The sequence below is a fragment of the Schistocerca piceifrons genome, chromosome 2, assembly GCF_021461385.2.
Source record: "Schistocerca piceifrons isolate TAMUIC-IGC-003096 chromosome 2, iqSchPice1.1, whole genome shotgun sequence".
Taxonomy (NCBI): domain Eukaryota; kingdom Metazoa; phylum Arthropoda; class Insecta; order Orthoptera; family Acrididae; genus Schistocerca; species Schistocerca piceifrons.
This window is the reverse complement of record NC_060139.1, coordinates 874,246,338-874,272,855: the sequence shown is the minus strand read 5'-3', so window position 1 is coordinate 874,272,855 and position 26,518 is coordinate 874,246,338. Positions and strand designations below refer to the sequence as shown.

The 26,518-nt window shown below is 46.1% G+C and overlaps 1 protein-coding gene across 1 annotated transcript in view; it reads left to right on the top strand.

The window, feature by feature from the left end:
- The first annotated feature begins 7,251 nt into the window (after window positions 1-7,251).
- Window positions 7,252-26,518, top strand: part of LOC124776808 — a 77,746-nt gene continuing 58,479 nt past the window's right edge. The window contains exon 1 of the mRNA XM_047251957.1: window positions 7,252-7,373. Within this exon, the coding sequence (XP_047107913.1) occupies window positions 7,293-7,373 (81 nt within the window). The 5' untranslated portion in view covers window positions 7,252-7,292. The remainder of the gene's footprint in view (window positions 7,374-26,518) is intronic.

Below are 26,518 nucleotides of genomic sequence, written 5' to 3'. Positions count from 1 at the left end.
ATCAAAAATATTGTTTTTTAAGTAACTAAGTTTATTCCATATAAAACCCTGGTCTGATGTAAGAAAGGTCATGAAGGCATTAATCCGATCAGGATGGAGAAATAAATAAAAACAAATAATGTAAAGATAATTGTTTACTGTACATATCGTTTTTACTATAAAGAGCAATATCCCATAGAACTGAATTTGGAGAGGCACTGCGTCAAGACAGCGAGTTGAGTTGAATCAGTGAGCGAGCCAAGGTAGCACACTGACTCCTAAGGCTTTCTGATCCGCTGAGTGCGAGCTGTGGCTGAAGACTGCAGCTCATGTGACTTAGTGATCTCATAGTGCGATCCTACGTCAAGGGATAAAAATTAACAAATCACTCGGCATTGTGTAAACGTTTATTGGGCTTATGGATTTCTCTATTTTCATCTCAAATCAAGAGCGGAAGTACAACATGTAAACGATAACTGTTTGCAGTGTACGACGATATTGTAGATAAACTCGAGAACAAAAATTTGATGTAGGACACTTGTGGTCTGTAAAGTCGAGAATCTACCTCAAACTGACTTATAGAAAGTACCTAAGCCACAGCACATGCATGTCACATGACGTTTCCGATATTCTCCTGCTCTCTCTCAGAAAGCTATTAGTCCTACAGAAAATAGGACATTTTTATAGGAAATTTAATGTAATTTTATTCTGGGATATGTTTTCGCTAGGGGCCACGTTTTTAGAGTTATTCAAGAAAATCGTGATAGGGGGGTTTGTTTGAAGCTCACTTTTTAGGTTTTTGTTGAGTAACCCGAATAACTGGCCTCTAGTAAAAACCTATCCTAGTATAAAAGTAAACTGCATTAAATTTACTGCAAAAGGCGCCATTCCTTTGTTCTCTAGGACCAATAGTTTATTCTAAAAAGGGGGAGAGAATATTGAAAACCTTGTGCAATATGTATGCATTATAGTTTAAATAGTTTTTATAGGCCAGTATGATAGTTTCTCAACTTGACGGATGACAAGTGTACTATGTCAAACTATTCGTCGCATCCTCCTCTACACCACTTTGCTGCATAGTAAACAATTATCGTTTGCGCCCTGTATAAGGTGGCAAAGTTTCTGCTTTAATGCAGCGTTATGAAGAACTGATCATCCTTCATTTTTTTCTCATGCCTGAGAAAAGCTGCACACATTAGTAGTATATGCAGACTAATAAGTGAACATGCATATTCGTGTGCAGCTTGGGAAATGTCCTACAGCGTGTGGCTTGGGGGCGCCATTGCAGCAGGCTGCCGCAAAATCTTCGTTCTACTCACTTTCACCCCAGATATTTCGGACCAGGCAAACTACTGTTCTCTTTCTGAGTCAGATATCTCACGTCTTAGACGGATCTAGCTCTTTGAATTAATTCAGCAATTCAGGAGGGCATTGCCCGTCTCTAGAGTAGTCTCTCTTTGAACGGGTGTCTGGAGACTGCTAAAGTGTTGTGCAGAGACTGATAATATCGAAAACTGATATTTGCATTCATGACTCAAGGCAAAACTTCATGATAGTTTTGACAACTAATCTCAATGTAGGTGGACATTAAAGAATGTCGAGAAAAAATAAATTTCACCTGCCCAAGATGTTTTTGCTGTACTGGGAGAATTTTTACGCTGGTTCCCTTCCTCTCCGTGCTACAGCGGGGTATGTTACTCATATGAAAAGAACTTTATGGGTCAGTAAAATGTTTATAGTTTTCTCACCTGAAATAGAAATAACTCTAAACTAATTTTATACCTCAGATCGAATTTTACGTGCACAAAAATTTTGCTTGTGATTCGGCAACACAACGTGGGGTTTCTAGAACCCTTCTGATGAAAACTGACACTTCACAGAATATTTCTCCGTGCTACTTTACTTTATAAACTGTTTTCGCACCACATCGGATTTTACATACATATTTGACGTATACAATTAGGGTAATTTGAACCTCTATATCTCAAACGGATACAGACATGAAGAAAACTTTCAAGCCTCTTAGAGATCCGTATCTCTATCGTAAGGATTTCAGTCGTTAGTTGTGCATAGCCGTCCTGGAATCCGCGCCTCGGTTTGGTACAAAAAAATCGCAAGAAGACCTGTTCTTGGGGTTTATAAAGAACAGTCCATGAATTAATGGTGCCTTCATCAGCCCCTTGAGGCCCAACAGACTACATCAAATGCAAAAAGAACCAACCAATTTGCTCCATTCGCCTGAGGAGGAAGTATGCGTACTTTCACACTGTACGGTAGGATAGTGACAAAGACGATCCTTCTGTTTGGTATATAAATAGCACCTAACCCAAGGGTTATCCAAAAGACTCGACCCTAGCTTTGTCATCAACAGAGCCCGGAAAAACCCGGTTTATATGCGCAGCGTTTTGGAACGTATTATGTAGCGCTTGCTATCGCATACGTAGCGTTTAGTTGTCAGTAACCTTATTTCCAACAAGTCTTTTTTGATATGACACATATAATTCACACATTGGTGCGTTTCTTTCCTATCAATAAATACAGATTTGGCCGATTGATAGTATACTCTGGAGCTCCAGAACATCGCTTTGATGCCATTGCTCTCAACGAACGAATAATGGTCGAGGAAGGTTTCATGGTTTGATGATCAAATGCAGCGTGCGGTGCAGACTGTCTATCCAGCCATCGTCACACTTCATCCGTGTGCCTAATTACAGTCAGAGTGTAACTACCTTTTGTCGACCGGCATAATCGACGTTGATTGTTGTGACGTTGATTTGTTGTGGCAGCAAATAGATCCCGAAATTTTCGACGCAAATCATTTTTATCAAATAAGAGCAGTCGGCCTATTTCTGGAATTGTTTAAATAAATGCTTGTCGTTTCATCAGGAAAAACAGTTTTTCTTTTCGCGCAATGTTTCATTGACGATTATTTCTTACTAGATTTTGGAGAAAACTGAGTTAAAAAAGGCTGTAATACAGTACCATCTTACTTTCATAACTAGTAGGGCAACCGGAGCGTTGCACCATGGACACTGAATATAAACCTGGCGCCAGAAATTAATAAACTGAAAAAAGAAGTAATAATTGGAACGAAAAAGTGGGAAAACTAGTAAATTTGGTCAAATGAAGTATTTGTGTTCGTTCAAATAACTTGGTTTAGGAAATCCTTCAAAGGTAGGGATGGAGAATCATTTACCTCCTTTACCCTGCTGGCAGATCAATATGAGTTAGGAATCATACCGTAGACTAATTACATTATAAATCAAAAGGGATTGAAGGTGATAAAATAAGGATTTGAAGATGTGTTTACGAAATTGACAGAAATGATCGAAAAAACAGAAGGCACGAGCGAAAAATGTAACATATGAAACACGGGCATAGGCTACTTGCTTTGAAAAGAGCTGTACTAAAAAAATAGCTTTCGTAAGCAGACTAAGCTCTCATAAGACCCGGGCTACAAATAGAACCAGCAAATCATGCAGAATAAGCGTCAGGGAACTTGGAGGATTAAAGGTCAAATCGCACCACAAATTGAATCTTAAAAATTCGTCACAATTTCAGGATGTAAGTATTTTTCGCGTCGATGACGTGTGATTAGAGATGGTGCACAAGCTCGGATTGGGAAATAATAGAAAAGGAAATTGGCCATGTCATTTCATAGGAACCATTCCGGCATTCGCTTTAAGCGACTGAGAGAAATAACAGAAAACCTAAATTTGTGTAACCAGATGGGAATATGAAACAGTTCTCCCGAATACAAGTGCTGTGTATTACCTCTGAATGTATTTTGAAGAAAAATGATTATTTAAGCAACAACATAAAAACTTATTAGGGACGTAGTAAAAAGTTAGGCAGGAAATACGCAATCGTAAAATGAGGAAATTTTTAATGTTAATTATAAACTCATGGAAGATAGTCCCAAAATTGTGGATACTGTATATAATAGACACGAAAGAATTACAGACATTGGCTGCAACCGGGCACTGGTTTAAATCAGTTGGGAACCAGACCGGCAGTCTAACCATGGCCTCCTGCTTATTAAGCAGATTCGCTGAACACTCGCTCTCTCTCTCTCTCTCTCTCTCTCTCTCTCTCTCTCTCTCTCACCTGAGACAGGAGAGTATCTATTAACTTCGTCATTTGTGACTAATAAGCACAAGAGAAATAATGCAGGAATAAGACGCATTACCGCTCAGAGAACCAGAAAAAGTTGGGGACCAGACCCTTCTCAGACAATAATGCGGATACATTACCACGTTGCATAACAAGAATAGAACACGTAGGTTGCAGTATACGATAACTAGCATGACCTGTGGACCACAGAAGCCCCCACGGTGCTGAAAAAAATGTGAAACTGAATTGAAGTTCCGGAATTTTAAGCTGGTAGATCAATATTCTTGCGCCCAGTTATTTCAAGAGATGGTGGTGCGATACTCCTCGTACACGTGCACTTATGAGCATGTGTGATTGTTCATAGTCGGTGCTTATTTAACATAGTGTAGAAAAACTGCCGTTTTTTTTAAGTTACTTCAAATAATGTTTAATATTGAAGCCATGCTGCAACACAAAAATGAATGGAAAAACAAACTGAGCTATGCTCCCAACTGAGTTTTCCAGTAGGTAATAAAATGCTTGCGCTCGTGTCTTGCAGTGAAAACATCTCCTTGGACAACTTCCCACGACACTTAGTCTCACCAACGTTTGGTAATCCCGTCAAGAGATTTTGGTAGTGTGCCCCCTTAGGAGCATAATCTGTTAGCACACACCATAGTACGCCCACAATCAGCTTCCACAAGCCATGTGTTTACACTGTTCATTTGTCGTAGGGATCATTTTGATACCCCCAACAGTCGTTTATGGTCATTACACAGCTACAGAAGCCATCTCGATTGGCCTGATACAGCTGCGACATTTCTGCTGCGCCTTTTTCACTATCGCCTCGATTGTCATACGCCTGACTTAACAGCATTAGGGCCTCTATTCTCTGTTCTTCGCAGAGAGATGATCTGACGCTTTTTCTTGTTCATTGACATGTTTCGCAACACTGCAAGCGTTTGCACTATTTACGGCGATATACATTATATGAACTCACAATGGTGAGTGATTCATCGTGATATTTGCAAGGCATATAATGGCGATGTTACTGTGTTCACCATGAATTTGTATCAGAACTTCTACGATGGGCATGTGAAGTAGTATACCGGCAGGTCGAAACACATGCGAGAAATAAGTTGTTTGTGGAAGGAATCGACAAGTATTCTCTTAGTGATCACATTAATTACGAGATTGGAAAGCTACGTAATCGTGCGCTTTAAAATAAAATAGTACAAAGTTGTCTTTCATCTGCAAAATAAGTGTTCCACGGTTAATACTATTTTCGTGGAGCCTTTTTGTCAGTATGTCTGTTTATAAGATTTGCACGTTTAAAATAGTGTTTTCAATCACTTGTTAAAACACAGTTTAATACTTTATTTGTAAAACATGGTTTTATTAGTTTTAATATGTTCAAAACAAAAAAGGCCAGGCGTGAGTAGAACTCTCACACTGAGGGTTCCGCGCAAACTTAATTATGTACATACAGTTCAACCATTTCGGGAACGGAGTATCCCATTCATTTTTCCTGTTACCGTATCGACACTGATACTGGCAAGATATCGGTCCACAGGATTCCAAGATTTTAGAGAATGTTTTAAGTTTAATAATATAAATGTGACATTGCCATTCACGATACAGGCGACCAATATTATAATAATCAGTTCTTCATTCAAGATGACTGCATAACAGTGGTAAGTCAAATATCAGGCAAGGAATGACTTAACTGAACATACGATGCGTTTCGGAATTTATTCATCAGATATCCATGGGCGGTTACTAGTCTGCGAATGTTTCTTTCACATAAAACTTGAAACACCATATCTAATTGCAGTAGGATATCTGATAACGGTAGTGGATGAATTTCGAAACGCGGCATACTGAGCAATAGTCTTTCTTTGGTTGATTCATTTTTACCATTGCGACCCAGTCAGCCTGAATGCAAAACTGATGTTTTGGTTTTAATTTCAAGTTTGTCGGATATCAAATGAGAGAAAAAGTATTTCTTCAGATATAATTAAAAATAAATATTTTTCGGATTTTTTTCCTTTGCTTGCACTGTGAAGCGTATACTGTGAAACAGACGAACACAGATAAGAGTGAATTTTCTCATGCTGAGAAATCAGCAGTAGCGATCTGTTTTACTTGCTAAAAACTTAGGTCAAGATCGTTTAATATTTAGTTATTTACAACAATCGATTTCGGCAGACCTGAAGATGACAGCGAAGTCTGTCGAAACTGGTTGTTGTAAATAAAGAAATATTTATGCAATCTTGACTTTAGAAAGTTTTTAAGTCAGGAGAGAAATGACACATTTTTTCGTGAGATGTAATTAAATTTACAGTTTTCGGATTTTTCCTGTGGTTGTACGGTGAAATCTTTTTCCAAATTTCATGATTGTAAGCCAACGGGAAGTACACTATAGGTTTAGATGAGCGAGTTTGCGAGCGTTAAAATATGACTTAGATGGTTGTATCTTTTGACTGCATTGTCTTAGAAGCTTCAATATTTTACACCGCTAAGTGACCGTAGACTTCAGTACATAACGCAAATTTCAACTTGATACGCGTAATCGTTCTTGAGAAAAAGGGTTTTTAACAGTTACTCTGAGAGACTGACAACATAGCCGTCCTGTAAGGGGTTCGTTTTTGTCGACTGAGGTACGGTACTTAAAAAATTTTCACATTTTTACCCAACTGCGGGGTAAACCTCGCGCGAGGGGGCGGGGGCGGCGTCCCATGATATCTCACCAAGAGGGGAAAGGGGTCAAAAATTTAAAGAAAACCCCTCATTTAGTTAGTTGACTTCCCCTAATCACTGCTTTGTCATGGCGCACTGTTACTGTGTATTTTAACCACACTGCAAGGATCGTTCAAGTATTATTTCTCTTTAAATACAGATACATTTGGTTTTGACTCCTTTTGTAGTGTTTGCTGTGCAACTGCAGCTTTGGGATTTCAGTACAGACCAGGATGGTAGACATCTACTTGCAGAGAAACAAAAAATTACCATTAACTACTTTCTGAGTTGATAACGAAACACTTTGACTTACCAATGTACTGTATACTTGTGCTGACTGACATGAATGGTCACTACAGTCATATAAACATACGAAATTTGAGTATTTTCTATGGAAATACATACAGTTTTGTTATCTCAATAGGGGCAACTCGAGCCGCAGCGATGTGGGGCGGACTGGCCTCCCAGCAGCTGGTGGGCGCATGCAGACACCTGGTGGCCGTGGGGGAGGCGGCGGCGGTGGTGGCCGGCGCGGCAGGAACAAGATGGCGGCGCAACAGCAGGTAAGCCTGTTCTACACCATACCCCGTTCCTCCCAGGGGGCCCACAGTCCTTTTGTGGGTACGTGTGTGGGGCGCACGGGTCCCCGAGCTATTGCAGCCTCCTTTCCTTTGAAGGCTGCATTACCATCCCTGTTCCTCTTCCTCCCTCTCCTTGCTCCTTTGCCTCTGTCCCCTCTTTTCCCCTCTTAGTGGACTTCATGTCGACATGGCTATCCTCCTGACTTTGTTTTGGTCTGTGCTATTGTTTAGTTTGCTGTTTCTGTCTCCTTTTTGGTGTTTTTGGTCCCCTTGGGGTTTGACCTCCATTTCCAAAAATTTTCCGTTCAGTGTGAGCCATTTGGGGATTAACTCCTTACCTAGCTTCCATGGTGCAGGTTCCCCTCCCCTCCCCTCTCCCTTTCCACGCTGGCCCCCTCCTGCTAGGTCACCTTGGGGTTTGACCTCCATTTCCAAAAATTTTCCGTTCAGTGTGAGCCATTTGGGGATGAACTCCTTACCTAGCTTCCATGGTGCAGGTTCCCCTCCCCTCCCCTTTCCCTTTCCACCCTGGCCCCCTCCTGCTAGGTCACCAGCACGGTAGCCAGTCCGTGTGGTGGGGCTGTTAAGTACCCACTTGGCTGAGCCCCCTGAAGCCACAGGGAACACACTGCTAGTACCTGAGCTGTTAATGCCTCGTGTATGCCCAGGAGTCGATGCTCATTGTTTTGGAGCACTAGAACTCCTGGCAATGGCCGCCGTGCCAGATGGTCCTTGCTGTGTCTGGGTGGTGCCCACGGGGCGAGCCCCTGATCAGAGTGGGTGGTACTAGGGTGGACGCCTTGCACATGAAACAACAAAAGCTTCACCATCCTGGCCATTCTGTGGCTGTCTCTAAGAGTGGTAGCAGACGTGACACTCCTTCTGATCCTTCAGCCTTCCTCTCCCTGGCCACCCCCTGGGAGGAGGGGCAAGCTAGCCAGCTTGGGTTGAAACCTTTCCCTCAGTACCTGGTTTGTACCAGGACAGATGGTGGTAGTTTTACTACGACCAAGCCTTTGATTTTCATGGAGACAATTGAAGGTAAGTATGGCTAAGTTGAATCGATGAGTAAAATGCAGTCCAGTGCTTTGCTCATCAAGATGTCTTCTGCTGCCCAGACTGATGCCCTGATTACTTGTGACCATCTCAGTGATGTCCCAGTCTGTCATGCCCCACCAATCTTTGAACTCAGTACAGGGCAGTATTTTCCACAGAGATCTTCTGCAAACTGACGGAGCTCCATGCTAACCTTGAGCGGCGAGGGGTTCGTTTTATCCGCCGTGTGCAGTGAGGCCATCCAAACAATCGCATCGCTACGGGTGCCTTTATCCTGGCCTTGGAGGAGTATGTCCTCCCAGAGAAGGTCAAGGTAATGGTGTGTCGGTGTGATGTAAAACCTTATATTCCACCAACAATGAGATGTTTTAAATGCTTAAGGTTTGGACACGTCTTCCCGCTGCACCACTGATCCCCTCTGTGGTGACTGCAGGTGCCCCCTCCATGGGGGAGAGTATCTGTGCTCCCCCACCAACGTGTGTAAATTTTAATGGACAGCATTCTCCAGGCTCGCCTACATGCCCGGTGTTTGTGAAAGAAAGGAGGATTCAAGAGTACAAAACCTTAGATTGGCTCACCTACACTGAGGCTCGTCAAAATATGAGCAGCTCCATCCCGTGTCTATAACCTCTTCTTTTGATTAAATTACACCCATTACCCCTCCTACCCCCTCCTCTTCCCAGCCCCACCCCATTCGCCCCATGCCTTCAGCCTCCTCCTCATCCTGCGCCCCTCTCCCTCTCCCCCTCCCCCTCAGTACCCATACCCACCCTTTTGGGTGCTGCTCCCTGTCCCCCGCTGGAGAAGTGCCCCCCTCCTTCAGTGGCCCCCCCAGGGGGTCCACAACTATTTTATGGATACGTGCATGGCGAGCATGGGGCCCCAAGCTATTGCAGCCTTCTTTCTCTCCAGGGCTGCATTTCCTTCCCCTTCCCCTCCTTGCTCCTTTCCCGTCGCCCTCTCCTCTCCCTCTCTTGGTGTCCTTGCTTATGTTGGCCCCCGCTATCCTTCTGGTTCTGTTGGTTTTACAATCCGGCTTTGTTGCGTAATCATCTCCCCCTTTTGGCATTCCTTGGTCCCCCTCTGGGGTTTGACCTCCATTACAAAATTTCTCCTCCGTAGTGTGAGCCATTTGGGGAGGAGCACCTTACCTAGTGTCTCCGACGTGCGCCCTCCTAGTACATTCCACCTTATCTTTCACGTCGTTGACTGATGCTAGGGTGCATAGCCAGCTCGTGTGGTGGGGTCGCTATGTACCCTTTTGGTTGAGCCCCCTGAACACACAGGGATCACACTTCTGATACCTGAGCTGTGACCACCTCATGCATGCCTTGGAGTGGTTGCTCGTCATCTTGCAGCATCAGAACTCCCGGCAATGCCCACCGTGCCAGACGGCACTTGCTGTGGCTGGGTGGCGCCCATGAGGAGAGCCCGATTGGAGTGGGTGGTATCAGGGCGGACGCTATGCAAATGAAACACATACAGGTCCAGAACTCTTGCCATTCTTCTGTGGCCGTCTATCTGCGTGGAACTGATTCTTCAAGTGCTTCTTCTCTTGCCCCTTCAGCCTTCCCTTCCATGGCTACCCCCTGGGAAGAGGGTCAGGCCCGTCGGCTAGGGGCGAAACTTTTCCCCCGTTATCTAGTTTGCACCAGGACTGATGGAGATACTTTCACCAATACCAAACCTTTATTCTTTGTGGAACACATTGAAGACAAGTTTGGCGAAGTGGACTCCCTGAGCAAGATGTGGCCGGGTTCGTTGCTGATCAAAACCGCTTCAGCTGCCCAATCTGCGGCCCTTCATGCCTGTACCCATCTTGGCACAATTCCTGTGTCCATTACCCCCCACCAGTCTCTAAATATGGTACAAGGTGTGATTTTTCACAGGGACCTCATCCTTCAAACTGATGAACTTCGGGACAATCTCGGATGGCGGGGTGTTCACTTTGTTCGGCATGTCCAGAAGGGTCCTAAAGACAATCGTATTGATACTGGTGCCTTTATTCTGGCCTTTGAAGGGGATACCCTCCCTGAGAAAGTTAAGATTATGGTTTATCGATGTGATGTGAAGCCGTACATCCCACCTCCTATGAGGTGTTTTAAGTGCTTGCGTTTTGGACACATGTCTTCTTGCTGTTCACAGGCCCCTTTCTGTGATGACTGTGGACGTCCACTCCATGAGGGGAGTCCATGTGTTATGTGTTCCCCCTCCTGTGTGTGTAAATTGTCATGGTAGTCATTCTCCACGTTCACCAGATTGCCTAGTATATAAGAAGGAAAAGAAGATACTGGAGTATAAGTCCCTCGATCGTTTAACCTACACAGAGGCCCATAAGAAATATACATGTCTTCACCCTGTGTCCATGACGTCTAGTTACGCCTTGGTTACATCTTCACCCCTTACTCACCCTTCCTTACCCCCATCCCGGACCCCTCTCCTCCCCCCTCCCCTGCGAAGAAACTTAAGTCCCGGGACAAAGAGGGAGCCTCTGGTGTCACCAGAGGTCCCTTCCCCAACTTCACAACCGGATTCTGACCTGTCATTCATGGATGTCGCCCCCCTCCTTGTCGGTGACTGGTGGGGATCCGGTGGTATGGCTGGCTTTATCGTTTCCAGCCCCCATTTAAATCATCGTTCTGTGGTTCTGCAATGGAATTATAATGGATACTATTGTCACCTTCCAGAATTGAAATCCATTCTTTCGTCTTACTCTGCAGCTTGTGTGGTTCTCCAGGAATCTCATTTTACTGATTCTCACTCACCGACCCTCCGTGGGTTCCGTGTTTTCTGTCGACATCGGGTCGGACCCCTGCAGGCTTCTGGTGGTGTTTGTACGTTGGTCCGTACAGACATTGCTAGCATGTGGATTCCTCTTCAAACTACATTGCAAGCGGTTGCTGTTAGGGTCCACCTAGACTCTGCTGTCACAGTTTGCAATCTTTATCTCCCTCCTGACAGGACTCTGCTGCCTTAACTGCCCTTCTTCAGCAACTCCTTCCTCCATTACTCCTCCTTGGGGATTTTAATGCTCATCATCCCTTGTGGGGCAGTGCCTTTCCATCTAGACGAGGTCTTCTTATAGACCAGTTTACTGCAGACCACGACTTGTGCCTTCTTAATGATGGCTCCCCTACTCATTTCAGTGCTGGTCATGGTACCTTTTCTGCCATTGATTTTTCTCTTTCTTTTCCCTCTCTCCTCCCTTCATTACACTGGTCGCCACACGACGACCTTTATGATAGTGACCATTTCCCGTTGATTATCTCGCTCCCTTCCCATTCCCCGCTGAACAGGTTACCTCGTTGGTCTTTCCAACACGCCGATTGGGCTCTATACACTGCACAGGTCGTGTTTTCTCCCTCTTTGTCGGGTTGTATTGATGACGTCCTACGTGACATGTCTGACGCGATTGTTCGCGCTGCTAACCTTGCTGTCCCGCACTCATCTGGATCATTTCATCGCCGGCAAGTCCCATTGTGGAGTACGGCCATTGCCATTGCCATTGCCATCCGTGATCGCCATCGAGCTTTGCAACACTTTAAGAGGCACCCATCTGTAGCCAGCCTTACTACCTTTAAACGCCTCTGTGCTAAAGCCCGTTATTTAATCAAACAGAGCAAGCTGATATGTTGGCAACAATTCGTTTCTTCCCTTGGTTCTACTGTCCCTCTGTCACGGGTATGGGCTACACTTCGCTCTCTCCAAGGTTGCTATCAGCAGTCCACCCTCCCAGGCCTTCTCCTCCCAGATGGCCTTTGTATGGACCCATTAGTTCTTGCAGAACATCCTGCGACCCATTTTGCAGCGGCCTCAGCATCAGCCTCCTATCCAGCTGCTTTCCTTCACCTGAAACAGCAGGCTGAAGCTTCCACCTTATGTTTTACCCCTTGTGAGTCAGAATCTTACAACGAACCTTTTACTGAATGGGAATTTCTTTCTGCACTTTCTTCTTCTCATGATATGGCCCCCAGCCCAGATTCCATTCATAACCAACGGCTTCAACATCTCAGTGCTCCACAACAGCAACATCATCTTCAGGTGTTTAACCGTATCTGGCTCCAGGGTGACTTCCCTTCTCTGTGGAGGGATAGCATCGTGGTTCCTGTCCTTAAGCTTGGTAAGAACCCCCTATCTGTTGACAGCTATCTGCCAATTAGTTTGACCAATGTAGTTTGTAAGTTACTTGAACGGATGGTAGCCCTTCGGCTCAATTGGGTCCTCGAATCTCAGGATCTATTGTCCCCTTACCAGTGTGGCTTTCGAGAGGGACGGTCTCCAATTGATCATTTACTTCGCTTGGAATCCGCAGTTCGGCAGGCTTTTTCCCAGCGCTGCCATTTGGTTGCAGTGTTTTTTGACCTTCGCAAGGCCTATGACACGGCCTGGCGCCATCACATCTTACTTACCCTTCATCAGTGGGGTCTTCGGGGCCCACTCCCGATTTTTATTCGCCAGTTCCTGTTCCATCGGTCATTCAGAGTTAGAGTTGGAACTGTTTTTAGTTCTCCACGGACCCAGGAGATGGGCATCCCACAGGGTTCTGTATTGAGTGTCCTTTTTCTCATTGCTATCGATGGTCTTGTGGCCTCTGTCGGTCCTTTGGTCGCCCCTGCCCTGTATGTGGATGATTTCTGCATTTGGGTTACTTCCTCTTCGATGGCATCTGCAGAGCGGCAGCTCCAGGGAGCTATACGGTGTGCGTCTGCATGGACCCTCTCACATGGGTTACAATTCTCTCCTCTAAAATCGTGGGTGGTCCACTTCTGTCGCCGTACTACGATCCACCCTGATCCAGAGCTTTATCTCAATGCCCACCGATTGCCTGTGATCCCACAGTTTCGTTTCCTGGGTCTTCTTTTTACAAGAAGCTCACTTGGCTGCCCCATATCAGACATCTGAAGGTGGGATGTTTCTGTAAACTCTGTCCTTCGCTTCCTTGCCCACTCCTCTTGGGGGTGCGGACCATTCCCTCCTTCTCCGTCTTTATCGTGCTCTAGTTCTGTCTCGCTTGGACTATGGTTGTCAAGTTTATGGTTCAGCTGCTCCTTCCACACTGCACGTGCTGGATCCAGTCCACCATCGTGGTATCCGTTTGGTCACCGGTGCCTTCCCTACTAGCCCTGTTGATAGTCTCCTGGTTGAAGCTGGGATCCCCCCTCTTTCTGTTCAGCGGTCCCAGCTTCTTGTGTCTTACGCACTCACTATCCATTCCTCTCCCACTCATCCTTCCTATTCTATCCTGTTCCCAGACCATGGAGGTCGCCCACCCGACTCCTGCCCTTGGGCGGGTTTACCGGTTGGGCTCTGCCTTGCGTCTCTTTGCCGTGATTTTCAGCTTCCTTCTTTGTTCTGCCTTCCTCCCTCCCTCCCCTCCACCCCCCCTTGTTTAGTTCCTCGGCCTCGAATTCGGATGGTTCTCCACCGAGGTCCAAAAGATTCCATCCCCCCAGTGGTGTTCCGTTCCTTTGTCCACCAAATTTTATGGGAGTTTCGGGATACTGTTGTTTTTTACACTGATGGCTCTAAATCTGCTGATCATGTGGGGTATGCCTTCACGTCCTCTGTCGGAACGGAAAATCATCTTCTGCCACCTATATGTGGGTTGTTTACTGCGGAATTGATGGCAATTTCCCAGGCCTTACCTTTATTAAACAGTCCCAACACAACCGCGTTTTGTTATGTACGGACTCGATGAGTGGCCTTCTTGCTATTGACCGGTGTTTTTCGCGCCATCCCTTGGTCTCTGCCATCCATGACCATCTCGCTGATATTCACTGTGCTGCTTGTTCCATTGACTTTCTTTGGGTCCCTGGCCATGTGGGTATCCCGGGTAATGAGCTCACTGATTGTTTGGCTGGGGGAGCAGTCACTTACCCCCGTTTTCTGTAACCCCTCCTGCAGCGGATTTACGGCTTCACATCAAATCCCACTTCGCACAGTCATGGGCCAATTCTTGGGAGGCTACTCCCCTGTCTAAACTTCGTGTGGTTAAGGTGACACCAAGCCCGTGGCTTTCTTCCTTTCGCCTCTCCCAAAAGGATTCAACCACACTGTGTCGTCTCCACATTGGCCATAGCAGGCTGACCCATGGTTTTCTTTTGCGTGATGAGCCACCCCCACTTTGTGGTTGTGGAGCCTTCCAGTCGGTAGCCCACATTTTGGTTGAATGCCTCCTTCATTTGGCTCTGCGTGCTAAGTACAGACTCCCCCACACTTTACCTTCGATGTTGGCTGACGATTCCCGAATGGTCTCTCTGGTTCTCGGTTTCCTCCGGGAAAGTGGTTTTTATTCTCACTTTTAAGGTTTTTAATCTCTCTCTGGTATTGGCGCAGAGCGGTGAGTGTTTTGGTGTCTCCCACTGTAAGCAGTGTTTGGAGATTCCCAATTCACATCCCTGACCGAAATCCTCTTTTCTTCCCATTTTACTGTTTTTACCTCTTTTTTTTTAAAGGCTTGGTTAGTCTCCTTTTCCCATACGTACTTTCTACATTATAGCGGTTGTACCTTTTAAGTCACATGTGGTCTTGCCTATGCTGCTTCAGCATAGTGTTGGGTTCGTTCTCTTGCTGACTTCCCCCGTTTTGTTTTTACCATTGACAACATGACTGCCCCTTTACGTTTTTAGCCTTTTCCCTTTTATTGTTCTGACTTTCCTGAGATGTCACATTATCGGAATGGACCACATTTGAAACAAGGGACTGATGACCTTGCTGTTTGGTCCCTTAAACCTCAAACAACCAACCATCCTTCGGTGGCCACTGGTACTGGAGCTCCCTCCCAGGACTCCTCTTCCCGGCACCCCCTGAAAGGCGATCTACTGCTCAATATCGACAGCAATGTTCGCGGCTGGTGGGCGCCAAGATTGCAGAGTGTAATTCCATTCCCGCTCTCACTGAAGTCTGCCCTTCTCTCCCTTCCCAAGAGAAGCAGCAGAAATGCAGGAACAAGGGCAAGGCCCCTCTGGTACCGCCTGAGGTGTGGCCTTCCCCTCCTACAGTCAATGAACCAACAGTCTGACTCCACCTATATGGATATTACCCCATCCTTATCAGTGACGGATAGCGACCTCGTGGCGTGACTGCCTCTGGTTCAATCGCTTCCACTTTGGACTCCGGCTTAAGAATCCTCCAGTGGAACTGTAATGGATATTTGCGTCACCTTCCAGAGTTACAGCCCCTTCTTTCCTTCTACTCTGCCACTTGTATTGCGCTCCAGGAGACCCATTTAGTCATTCTTACTCACCGACCCTTTGAGGGTTCCACACACTGTCAGAACCCCCCAGGGGGTCCACAACTCTTTTGTGGATACGTGCATAGCGAGCACGGGACCCCGAGCTAATGTGGCCTTCCTTCCTTTCCAGGCTGCATACATTCCCTTTCCGCATCCTTCCCCATCCCCCATCTTCGCCCCCCCCCCCCCCCCCCCTCACCTCTGGCTCTTTCCTTCCCTTTCTCCCCCTCTGGGAGTATGGTTTGTGCCTATGTCCGGAGACGGACGCTCGTAAATGTACCGCATTCTTCGCCTTCCTTGCTTGTATGTCTTCATCCTTCCTTTGTCCTTCTCTTTTCCTCACCTCTTCTCTTTACCCTTTTCTCCACTGCGGCGTTTGAGACCTCTCTTCTTTCCTTTCCTTTTCTCTTTCTTCCTCCCTGTGCGTGTCTGAAGGCCGACCCACGCACCTCCATGCGTAGCCGGTGACGGGGTAATGCGTAATTCCCCGCCCCGGGTAGACAGGTAGGACACGTACGGACCCCCTGGTAACGGCCAGGCCCAGGGAGGGGTGATCTCCCGAGCTGATACCTTCAGAAAGTGCCGATTGGTCCCTCTGTCCGTTTGTCGGGAGGTGTGACCTGAGGTGTGAACAATCACCTAAGGCGGGAGTGCCCTCAGAGAGGGCCCCCACAAGGGAGGAAGGGAGGAGCGCGCCATCAGAGACGACGGTAATCATGGGGGATTCTTCCGCAATGGTTTCCTCACCTTCCACTATGTCTGCTCACAAACGTAAGTTCACTGAGTTTCAGCCACAGTCAGTTCTTCCATCGTTGCCACAGTTCCTTGTTGTTTCTCGGTCTGACGAAGGTCACGACTTCTCCACGGTCAACCCTTTCATTATTCAGAAAGGTGTCGACGCAATTGCAGGTCCTGTAAAGTCTTGTTCCAGATTACGGAATGGCACCCTGTTGTTAGAAACAGTCAGTGCCCTCCAGGCACAAAAATTGCTGCGTACCTCCCTACTACACACCTTCCTTGTCCGGGTGGAACCGCACCGTACTTTAAATTCCTCGCGTGGAGTCGTTTATACACGCTCCCTCGATGGATTGTCTGATGAAGAAATTCAGCACTACCTGTCTGACCAAGGCGTAACGGCTGTTCATAGGGTTATGAAAAGGGTTGACACGAACATCATTCCAACCCGCACTGGCTTCTTGACATTGGACAAAGTTCAAATCCCATTGAAAATCAAAGCAGGCTATGAGATAATTTCTGATCGCCCTTACGTCCCAAACCCTACGCGTTGCTATCGATGTCAGCGGTTCAATCACACCAGCCAGTCCTGTTCCAATCCGGCCAAATGTGTTATGTGTGGCAAGGATGCCCATGAGGGTGCTTGTCCACCTCCATCCCCTCGCTGCATCAACTGTATGGGTGACCACGCTGCTTCCTCTCGAGATTGCCCCGTTTTTAAGGACGAAAAGCTCATCCAGGAAATCAGAGTGAAGGAAAAGGTGTCGACCTTAGCTGCTCAAAAATTATTCGCCAGTCGACAGCCCACCGTGCCTCAGAAAGGAAAATACAGCACTGTCCTTGCTTCTCCTCGGCCAACAAAGGAGGCAGCCACGCAGACTTGCGACCTCACCTTTAGTGCCACGGTCGTCAGATCGGCCAGCGCAAAGATCGCCCGTTCAACCTCACCACTTTCGCCTGCCCACTCTCTGGCTCACCCTTCGTCGAGTTCTGCTAAATCTCGAGCCCAAAAGTCAGACACCAAGTCTTCGAAAAAAGATCATACTCGTGAAGAGTTTTTACGTACCGCAACTTCCCAACGATCGGTTCCTCCTTCCTCTAAACATCATACTTCCAAGAAGGCTACAAAGAAACCCAGTTCCTCTCCTTCTCCGCCAAGGCGTGTCCCATCTACAGCACCACCTGTCGGAAATCGCCCTCGGCCGTCTTCTGTGTCGCCGAGGCGCACTGCTGGTGGCAGGAGCAGCTCCTGACCAACCTATGGATCAGGATCTTCTGCCTTCGGCTGAATTCCATTACATGCTGTCAGTCGCAAGCTCAGAGCAGTCGTTGAGTTGACAGCGACCTTGGTCACATTCCTCCTTTTTCTGTTCACCCTATGTCCATTATCCACTGGAATATCCACGGTATTCGAGCCAGTCGGGATGAATTGTCGATCCTCTTACGATCCTACTCGCCAGTAATCTTCTGTCTTCAGGAAACAAAGCTGCGTCCCCATGACCGCTTTGTTCTCCCTCATTTTCAGTCCGTCCGATATGATCTCCCCTCTGTTGAAGGCACTCCAGCACATGGAGGACTCATGATTCTTCTCCATGAAACTCTCCATTATCACCCAATCCATTTAAACACTTCCTTCCAAGCTGTCGCCATCAGTCTTTCCCTTTCCGGATACACGTTCTCTCTTTGTACTGTATACATTCCATTGTCCACACCAATGGCACGAGCTGATCTCCTTCATCTTCTTGGTCAGCTTCCACCCCCATATTTGCTGGTTGGGGACTTCAATGCCCACCACCTGCTTTGGGGATCTCCACATCCTTATCCACGTTGCTCACTATTGCTAAACGTCTTCCACCAAGCAGATCTAGTTTGCCTCAACACTGGGGTCCCTACATTTTTGTCTGCCTCCACGACAAATTTATCTCATTTGGACCTTGCGGTTGGTACTGTTCCGCTAGCTCGGCGCTTCGAATGGTTCGCCCTTGATGATACACACTCGAGTGACCACTTTCCATGTGTCCTTCGACTGCAGCCTCAACTGCCCTACATGCACCCGCGACGCTGGAAGTTTGCCCAAGCCGATTGGACACTTTTCGTCTCTAGCGACATTCGATGACCGTCACTTTCCCAGCGTCGACGATGAGGTCACACATATTACCGACGGTATTCTTACAGCTGCGGAACGTTCAATACCACGCACCTCCGAATTGCCCCGGCGCCCCCCAGTTCCTTGGTGGAGCGAGGCATGCCGTGATGCACTACGTGATCGGCGACGTGCTCTGAGTTTTCCGCCACCGTCCTACTTTGGCCAACTGTATCCGATATAAGCAGTTCTGTGCGCGATGCCGTCGTGTCATCCGCGATAGCAAGAAGGCAAGCTGGAAATTCTTTATTAGCTCATTTAACACCTTTACTCCCTCCTCGGAAGTTTGGAGTTGGCTTCGACGGTTCTCAGGCGCGCCTAGTTTCTCCCCGGTCTCTGGGCTCACTGTTGCGCATGACACATTAGTGGACCCCGTCGCAATTTCTAACTCATTGGGTCAGCACTTTGCTGAGATTTCGAGCTCTTCAAATTACCCGCCAGCGTTTCTCCCGAAGAAACGTGCAGCGGAAGTGCGACCTCTTGCTTTCTCCTCTCAAAATCGCGAAAGCTACAATACTGTTTTCTCCATGTGGGAACTCCAACATGCACTCTTCTTCTCGCTCCTCCGCCCCAGGACCGGACGGTATCCACGCCCAAATGTTGCTGCATTTATCAACCCATAGTCTGCATTACCTCCTTCGCCTTTATAATCGAATTAGGACCGACAGTACTTTTCCCAGACGATGGCGGGAAGCTATCGTCGTTCCTGTTCCGAAACCTGGAAAGGACAAACATCTCCCCTCTAGCTATCGCCCCATTTCTCTCACGAGTAGTGTCTGTAAAGTTTTGGAGCGTATGGTGAATTACCGTTTAGCGTGGTGGCTGGAATCCCGCAGTCTTTTAACACCTGCCCAATGCGGGTTCCGAAAGCATCGTTCAGCAGTTGACCATCTTGTTGCTCTCTCCACTTATATCATGAACAATTTTCTCCGGAAACGCCAAACAGTAGCAATATTTTTTGACCTGGAGAGAGCATACGATACCTGTTGGAGGACAGGCATCCTCCGCGCACTGTTCTCTTGGGGCTTTCGTGGTCGGCTGCCCCTTTTTCTTCGCGAATTTATGGCGGAGCGCACATTTAGGGTGCGGGTGAACACTACTCTCTCCCGTACTTTCTCCCAAGAAAACGGGGTACCCCAGGGCTCCGTGCTGAGTGTTGTACTGTTTGCCCTCTTTGTGGACAATTTTGCGATTTACTACAGCTCTCAACGCACCAGCCTTCTCGAACGACGTCTTCAAGGATGTCTCGATCGCCTCTATTCTTGGAGCACCGAAACCGGCTTCCGTTTTTCTCCCAGTAAGACCGTTTGTGTTAATTTTTGGCGACGTAAGGAGTTTCTTCCACCCTCCTTACATCTAGGACCTGTCAACCTTCCGTTTTCGGACGTCGCTAAATTCTTGGGTCTTATGTTTGACAGAAAACTGTGCTGGTCCTCCCACGTTTCCTATCTTTCGGCTCGCTGTCTGCGATTGCTCAACACCCTCCGTGTCCTGAATGGTACCTCTTGGGGAGCGGACCGAGTGGTCCTTCTCCGCCTCTATCGCACCTTAGTGCGCTCGAAATTGGACTATGGAAGCATAGTTTACTCCTCTGCTCGGCCGTCTATTCTTCGTCGTCTCGACTGTATCCACCACCGCGGATTACGTTTAGCGTCTGGAGCCTTTTACACCAGCCATGTGGAAAGCCTTTATGCTGAGACTGCTGAACCTCCGCTGTCCAGTCGGCGAGCAGTCCTTCTGAGTCGTTATGCTAGCCATCTGTCTTCCATGCCTGCTAATCCAGCCCATGACATTTTTATAGACGCCTTCTTTGATGTAGGGTATGCAGGCTGCCCCTCCTCCCTACTACCACCGGGAGTCCGCTTCCGTCAACTGCTCCATTCTCTTTCCTTCTGCTTTCCTAAAACCTTCTTGACAACTTGGGGTACAGCACCGCCTTGGCTCCGTCCCCGGATCTGCCTGCTCCGTGAACTTTGTTTCCCAAGGATGGTACCCCTTCACTTGTTTACCGTCGGGCATTTGCTGCTCTGTGCACAAATGAAGGAAGCCACATTTATTTACACTGATGGCTCGAAAACATCGTTAGGTGTAGGGAGTGCCTATATTGTTGGCGACACCCCAAATCAATTTCGGCTTCCCGACCAGTGTTCGGTTTATACTGCGGAGCTTTACGCTGTTCTCCAGGCTGTCCACTACATCCGCCGCCATCAGCGGATCCAGTATGTTATCTGTTCAGATTCTCTCAGCTCTCTCCTCAGTCTCCAAGCTATCTACCCTGTCCACCCTCTGGTCGACCAGATTCAGGACTGCCTACGCTTGCTCCACTTGGGGGGCGTCTCGGTGGCGTTCCTATGGATCCCAGGACACGTTGGTATCTGTGGAAATAAGGCGGCTGATATTGCGGCCAAGGCTGCAGTCTGTCTTCTTCGGCCAGCTTTTCAATCGATTCCCTTCGCCGATCTACGGAGCGTTTTATGTCGTCGTGTGTTCTTTTATGGCATGCACATTGGTCGACACTTCCCCATAATAAATTGCGGGACGTGAAAGCTCTTCCTTGTGCTTGGACCTCTTCCTCCCGAACGCGTCGTCGGGAGGAGGTAATTTTAACTAGACTCCGGGTAGGGCACTGTCTTTTTAGCCATCGACATCTTTTAAGCAGCGATTCTCCCCCACTCTGTCCCCACTGCTCTCAGCTGTGGACGGTAAGACACCTTTTAATTGAATGCCCCTATTTTACTCCGTTACGCGCCCGTCTACAGCTGTCGATATATCGTAAATTTTAGCAGATGACACGCGCTCGGCCGATCGCGTTCTCGAGTTTATTAGTGCTAGTGAAATGTCAGTCATTTGAACCTCTTTTTGGGGACAACCAACCTCTTTCTGTAGTGGATTTTTAAGCCTTCCTTCTGCTTTTACTTTCTCCAATTTTTTGAGTTTCGTTCCCATTGCTGCTGGTTTCCATTTTCGTTTTTTACCGTTTCCTTAGTCACAGACTGGGCGCTAATGACCATAACAGTTTTGTGCCCTAAAACCAAACCAAAACAAAACAAAAAACCTGTATTTTCTTATTTGCCGGTTGGGGACTTAAATGCCCACCACCTGCTTTGGGGATCTCTATGTCCTTGTCAGAGAGGCTCCCTATCAGTTGACCTCTTCCATCAAGCAGATCTTGTTTGGCTCAACACTGGGAACCTACATTTTTCTCTGCCTCCACATCAACCTTGTCTCATTTGGACCTTTTGGTTGGTACTGCTCAGCTAGCCCGGTGCTCTAAATGGTTCGCTCTTGTTGATACACTGTAGAGTGACTATTTTCCGTGTGCCCTTTGATTACAGCCGCAACTGCCACCTATGCGCCCAAAATGCTAGAAGTTTTCCTAAGCCGATTGGACACTTTTCTCTTCTTTAGCAACATTTGATGACCGTCCATTTCCTAGCATCGACTATCAGATCACTCATGTTATGAAAGCTATTCTTACAGCCACAGGACATTCAATATCTCATACCTCTCATTTACTCCTGCGCCCCCCCCCTCCCCCCTCCAGTTCCTTGGTGGAACGAGGCGTGCATAATGCAGTATGTGAGCAGAGATGTGCTCTTCGTGTTTTCTGCCACCATCCTACATTGGCCAACTGCACCTTCTTTAATCAGTTATGCGCATGATGCTGTTGCATCATCTATGTTAGCAAGAAGGCAAGCTGGAACTTCACTCCCTCATCTTTACTTTGGAGTCAAATTCGACAGTTATCTGGCATATCTAGTTTCTCCCTGATTTTTGGGCTAACTGTTGCCCAAGGTACCTTAGTGGACCCAGTTGCAATTTTTGACTCATTGGGTCAACATTTTGCTGAGATTTCGAGCTCTTCTAATTATCCACCAGCCTTTCTCACAAAGAAACGAGCAGCAGAAGTATGACCCCTTGCTTTCTCCTCTCAAAACTGCAGAAGCTGTAATACTGTTTTTTCTATGTGAGAACTCACATGCACTGTCTTCGTCTCACTCTTCTGCCCCAGGCTCGGATGGCATCCATGTCCAAATGTTACTGCATTTATCATACCATAGTCTGTGTTACTGCCTTCACCTTTATAATTGAATTCTGACTGATGGTACCTTTCCCAGAAGATGGTGGGAAGGTATTGTCATTCCGGTTCCGAAACATGGAAAGGACAAACATCTCCCCTATAGCTATTGCCCCATCTGTCTCGTGAGTAGTGTATGTAATGTTTTGGAGTAGATGGTAAATTGCTGTTTAGGCTGGTGGCTGGAGTTCCAAAATCTTTTAACACCACCCCATTGTGGTTTCCGAAAGCATCGTTCTGCAGTTGACCATCTTGTTGCTTTCTCCACTTATATCATGAACAATTTTCTCAGGAAACTCCAAACGGTAGCTATATTTTTTGATATGGAGAGGGCATACCATACCTGTTTGAGGACAGGCATCCTCTGCACACTTTTTTTGGGGGGGGGGGGGGCTTTCTTGGTCAGCTACCCCTTTTCATTCATTAATTTGACAGAGCACACATTTAAGGTGTGGGTGAACACTGTTCTCTCCTGTACTTTCTCACAAGACAACAGGGTGCTCCAGAGCTCCAAACTAAGTGTTGTACTGTCTGCCATTGCTGTAAATCCAATTACAGGCTGTCTCCTTCCCAATGTCTTGGGCTCCCTCTGTCGATTTTACAATCTACTACAGCTCTCAACAGATCAACCTTCTTGAATTACATCTTCAAGGATGTCTCGATCGCCTCCACTCATGGCGCATTGAAACTGACTTCAGATTTTCTCCCAGTAAGATCATCTGTGTAAATTTTTGGCGTTGTACAGTGTTTTATTTGCCTTCCTTCCATCTAGACCCTGTTGACCTTCTGTTCGTGGATGTTGCCAAATTCCTGGGACTTGAGTTTGACAGGGAACTGTGCTGGTCTTCTCACATTTCATATCTTTCGGCTCACTGTCTGTGATCCCTCAACACCGTCCGTGTTCTGAGTGGCACCTCCTGGGAGTGGATGGAGTGGTCCTTCTCCACCTATATCGCGCCATAATGTGCCTGGAATTGGAATATGGAAGCACAGTTTACTCCTCTGCATGGCTGTCCGATCTTCAGTGTCTCAACTCTGTCCACCACCATGGATCGCGTTTAGTGTCTGGAGCTTTTTACACCAGCACTGTGGAGAACCTTTATGCTGAGACTGCTGAACCTCCACTGTCAAGTCAGTGAGGTGTCCTTCTGAGCTATGCTAGTCATCTGTCTTCCATGCCTGCTCATCTGACCCATGCCCTTCTTTTTGATGCCTCCTTGGATTTAGGGTATGCAGGCCACCCTTCCTCTCTATTACCATTGGGAGTCCACTTCTGTCAACTGCTACATTCCCTTTCTTTCCAATTTCCAAAAAATTTCTTGACAAATGGGGGTATGGTGCTACCTGGGCTTCACCTGCGGACCTGCCTTCTCCGTGACCTTTTCCAGCTTCCCAAGGATGCCACATTTATTTACAGTGATGGCTCAGACAACATTTGGTATTGGGAGTACCTATATTGTTGGTGACACCCTATTAGATTGTGGCTTCCTAACCAGTGTTCAGTTTTCACTGCGAAGTTTTACGCTGTTCTACAGGCTGTCCGATGCATCTGTTGTCTTAAGTGGATACAGTATATTATATGCTTGGATTCAGTCAGCTCTCTTCTCAACCTCCAAGCTTTTTATCCTGTCCATCCTCTGGTCCATCAGGACTGCCTCCACATGCTCCACTTGGGAAGTGTCTCTGTGGCATTCCTCTGGCCCCCAGGGCACGTTTGTATCCATGGAAATGAGGCAGCTGCTTTATCAGCGAAGGCAACACAATCTCCCTCAGCCCACTGTTTGCATGGTTCCCTTTGCCAATTTACAGTGTGTTTTATGTCATTGTGTTGCTCTTTTATGGCACACATATTGGTCTGCACTTCCCGATAGTACATTACAGAACATCAAACCTATCCCCTGTGCTTGGACCTCTTCCTTTTGGCTTTGTCATTGGGAGGAGGTAATTTTAACTACTCGGGATAGCGCACACTCTTTTTAGCCATCGACATCTTTTAAGTGGTGATCCTCCCCTGCTTTGTCCCCACTGCTCTCAGCTGTGGACGTGAGACACCTTTTACTTCAGTACTCCTATTTTAATCCGCTATGCGCTCGTTTACAGCTGTCGCCTGATATATCTTCCCTATTAGCAGATGACATGAACTCGGCCAATCACGTCCTCGAATTTATCAGTGTCAGTGAGATGACATAGGTTATTTGAAGCTCTTTTTCGGAGAAAACAACCCACCTTCAATAGCAGTTTTCTAAGATTTCCTTCTGTTTTTAGTTTCCCTACTCCTTGAGCTTCGTGCCCATTGCTGCTCATTTGAAATTCTGTTTTTTTAGCATTCACTAAGCCACAGAATGGGCTCTTATGACTGTAGCAGTTTTGCGCCTTACAACCATAACAAAAATAAACTTTTTAGTTTACTTATTTTCTCATGTAGAGTTGGCTCCAGTTCTTCTTGTTTAGAGCTCTGATTCTTGAAGCTGAAATTCTCACATTTTAGGTCGTTATGGTTGAATTGATCTAAATAATTCTGAAGACTGCTGTTGCCTAATTATAGCTTCTACATTTGTATATTTTGTCTCATTTTAGTATATCATATAGTCCTGAATTTCCACATTAACAAAGCCAAAATTAATTGTTTGCCTAAAATACAAAAATATGTCTGATCACAACAGAGGCATGCTTACTACTGTCTCGTCTCCCTCAGAGGAAATATTGCAAAGTGTTTACAGTTTTTCGTGACAAATGAATTTCTGTTAATTTTGATTATTACTTAATAAGTGAATCCAGAAATAAACATAATAAACAGTACTAGATTGCATAATTAATAATAGAAATTTTAAATGTGCCAAATAATTCGTAATTCCAAACGTCAATTTAACTGTATATTCAGAGTCAGTGGTTATCGATTTTAAAGACTAAAACAAAGTAATTCCTTTTCATAAATTTAAGCTTTAAATATAAGACAACATTATAAAATTATAAGAATTTTTTTTGGAAAAGCAGCTGAGATAATACTGACCTGTTCAAAATTAAAAAAAATATTACTGGTATTAACTACTGTTGAGGAAAAGTAATGCTAGAAGAGGATGTCCCATTACAATACCCCCTCACATAATACTGAAACAATGTGTTTACAATAATTTGTGAGTTACTATAAGGTTTAGTGGACAAAATGAAGGCAAAAGACAAAATACAGATGTATACATAACATATTACAGAAAACATAAAACAATGTTTACTATAGAAGTCATAATCTATGCATATGAGGACATGGCATTCAGATTTTCAGATCCGTGGAACATTATGTCTCAAGACAAATGATACAAAGTCAAAACTACAGTATTACAACACTGCAGAGGCAATGTAAAGTACTAAAACTAAAAATTGAAAGTTTACATCTATAAATTCACACCTTCAAAATCATTAAAAGAGAAGAAAAAATTCAAAGCTTAAGTGTGACAAGTGAGCCAACTCAAACTCAAGACGGGTACAGACAAGAAGAATATACTCAATTACAAGTAGGAATGTAGCACAAAATCAACCAGAGTATGACTCATGAAAGGAGAAAATAATGAAAAAAAATTGGGGCCCAAGGTTATGATATGGGGACAGACTCATGAATCCAAACCACACTGGGTACATGCCAGCAGAAAGTTTTAGACACAACGAAATGAATAAAGTTCACAATCATGTATTGATAACGTCAATCATATGTAAAGAATAATTATAGGAAGCATATAGCCTCAATCAGTAGTTGCACACACTCCTTGAGCACACACACAGTCGCTATGACCAGGGATACCAAAAACATAGTTAAGCATGTGTTTGCACACAACTCAAGTTTCAATGGGATACAATGATGGAGTACTCAGGATAAATAGAGTTAATCA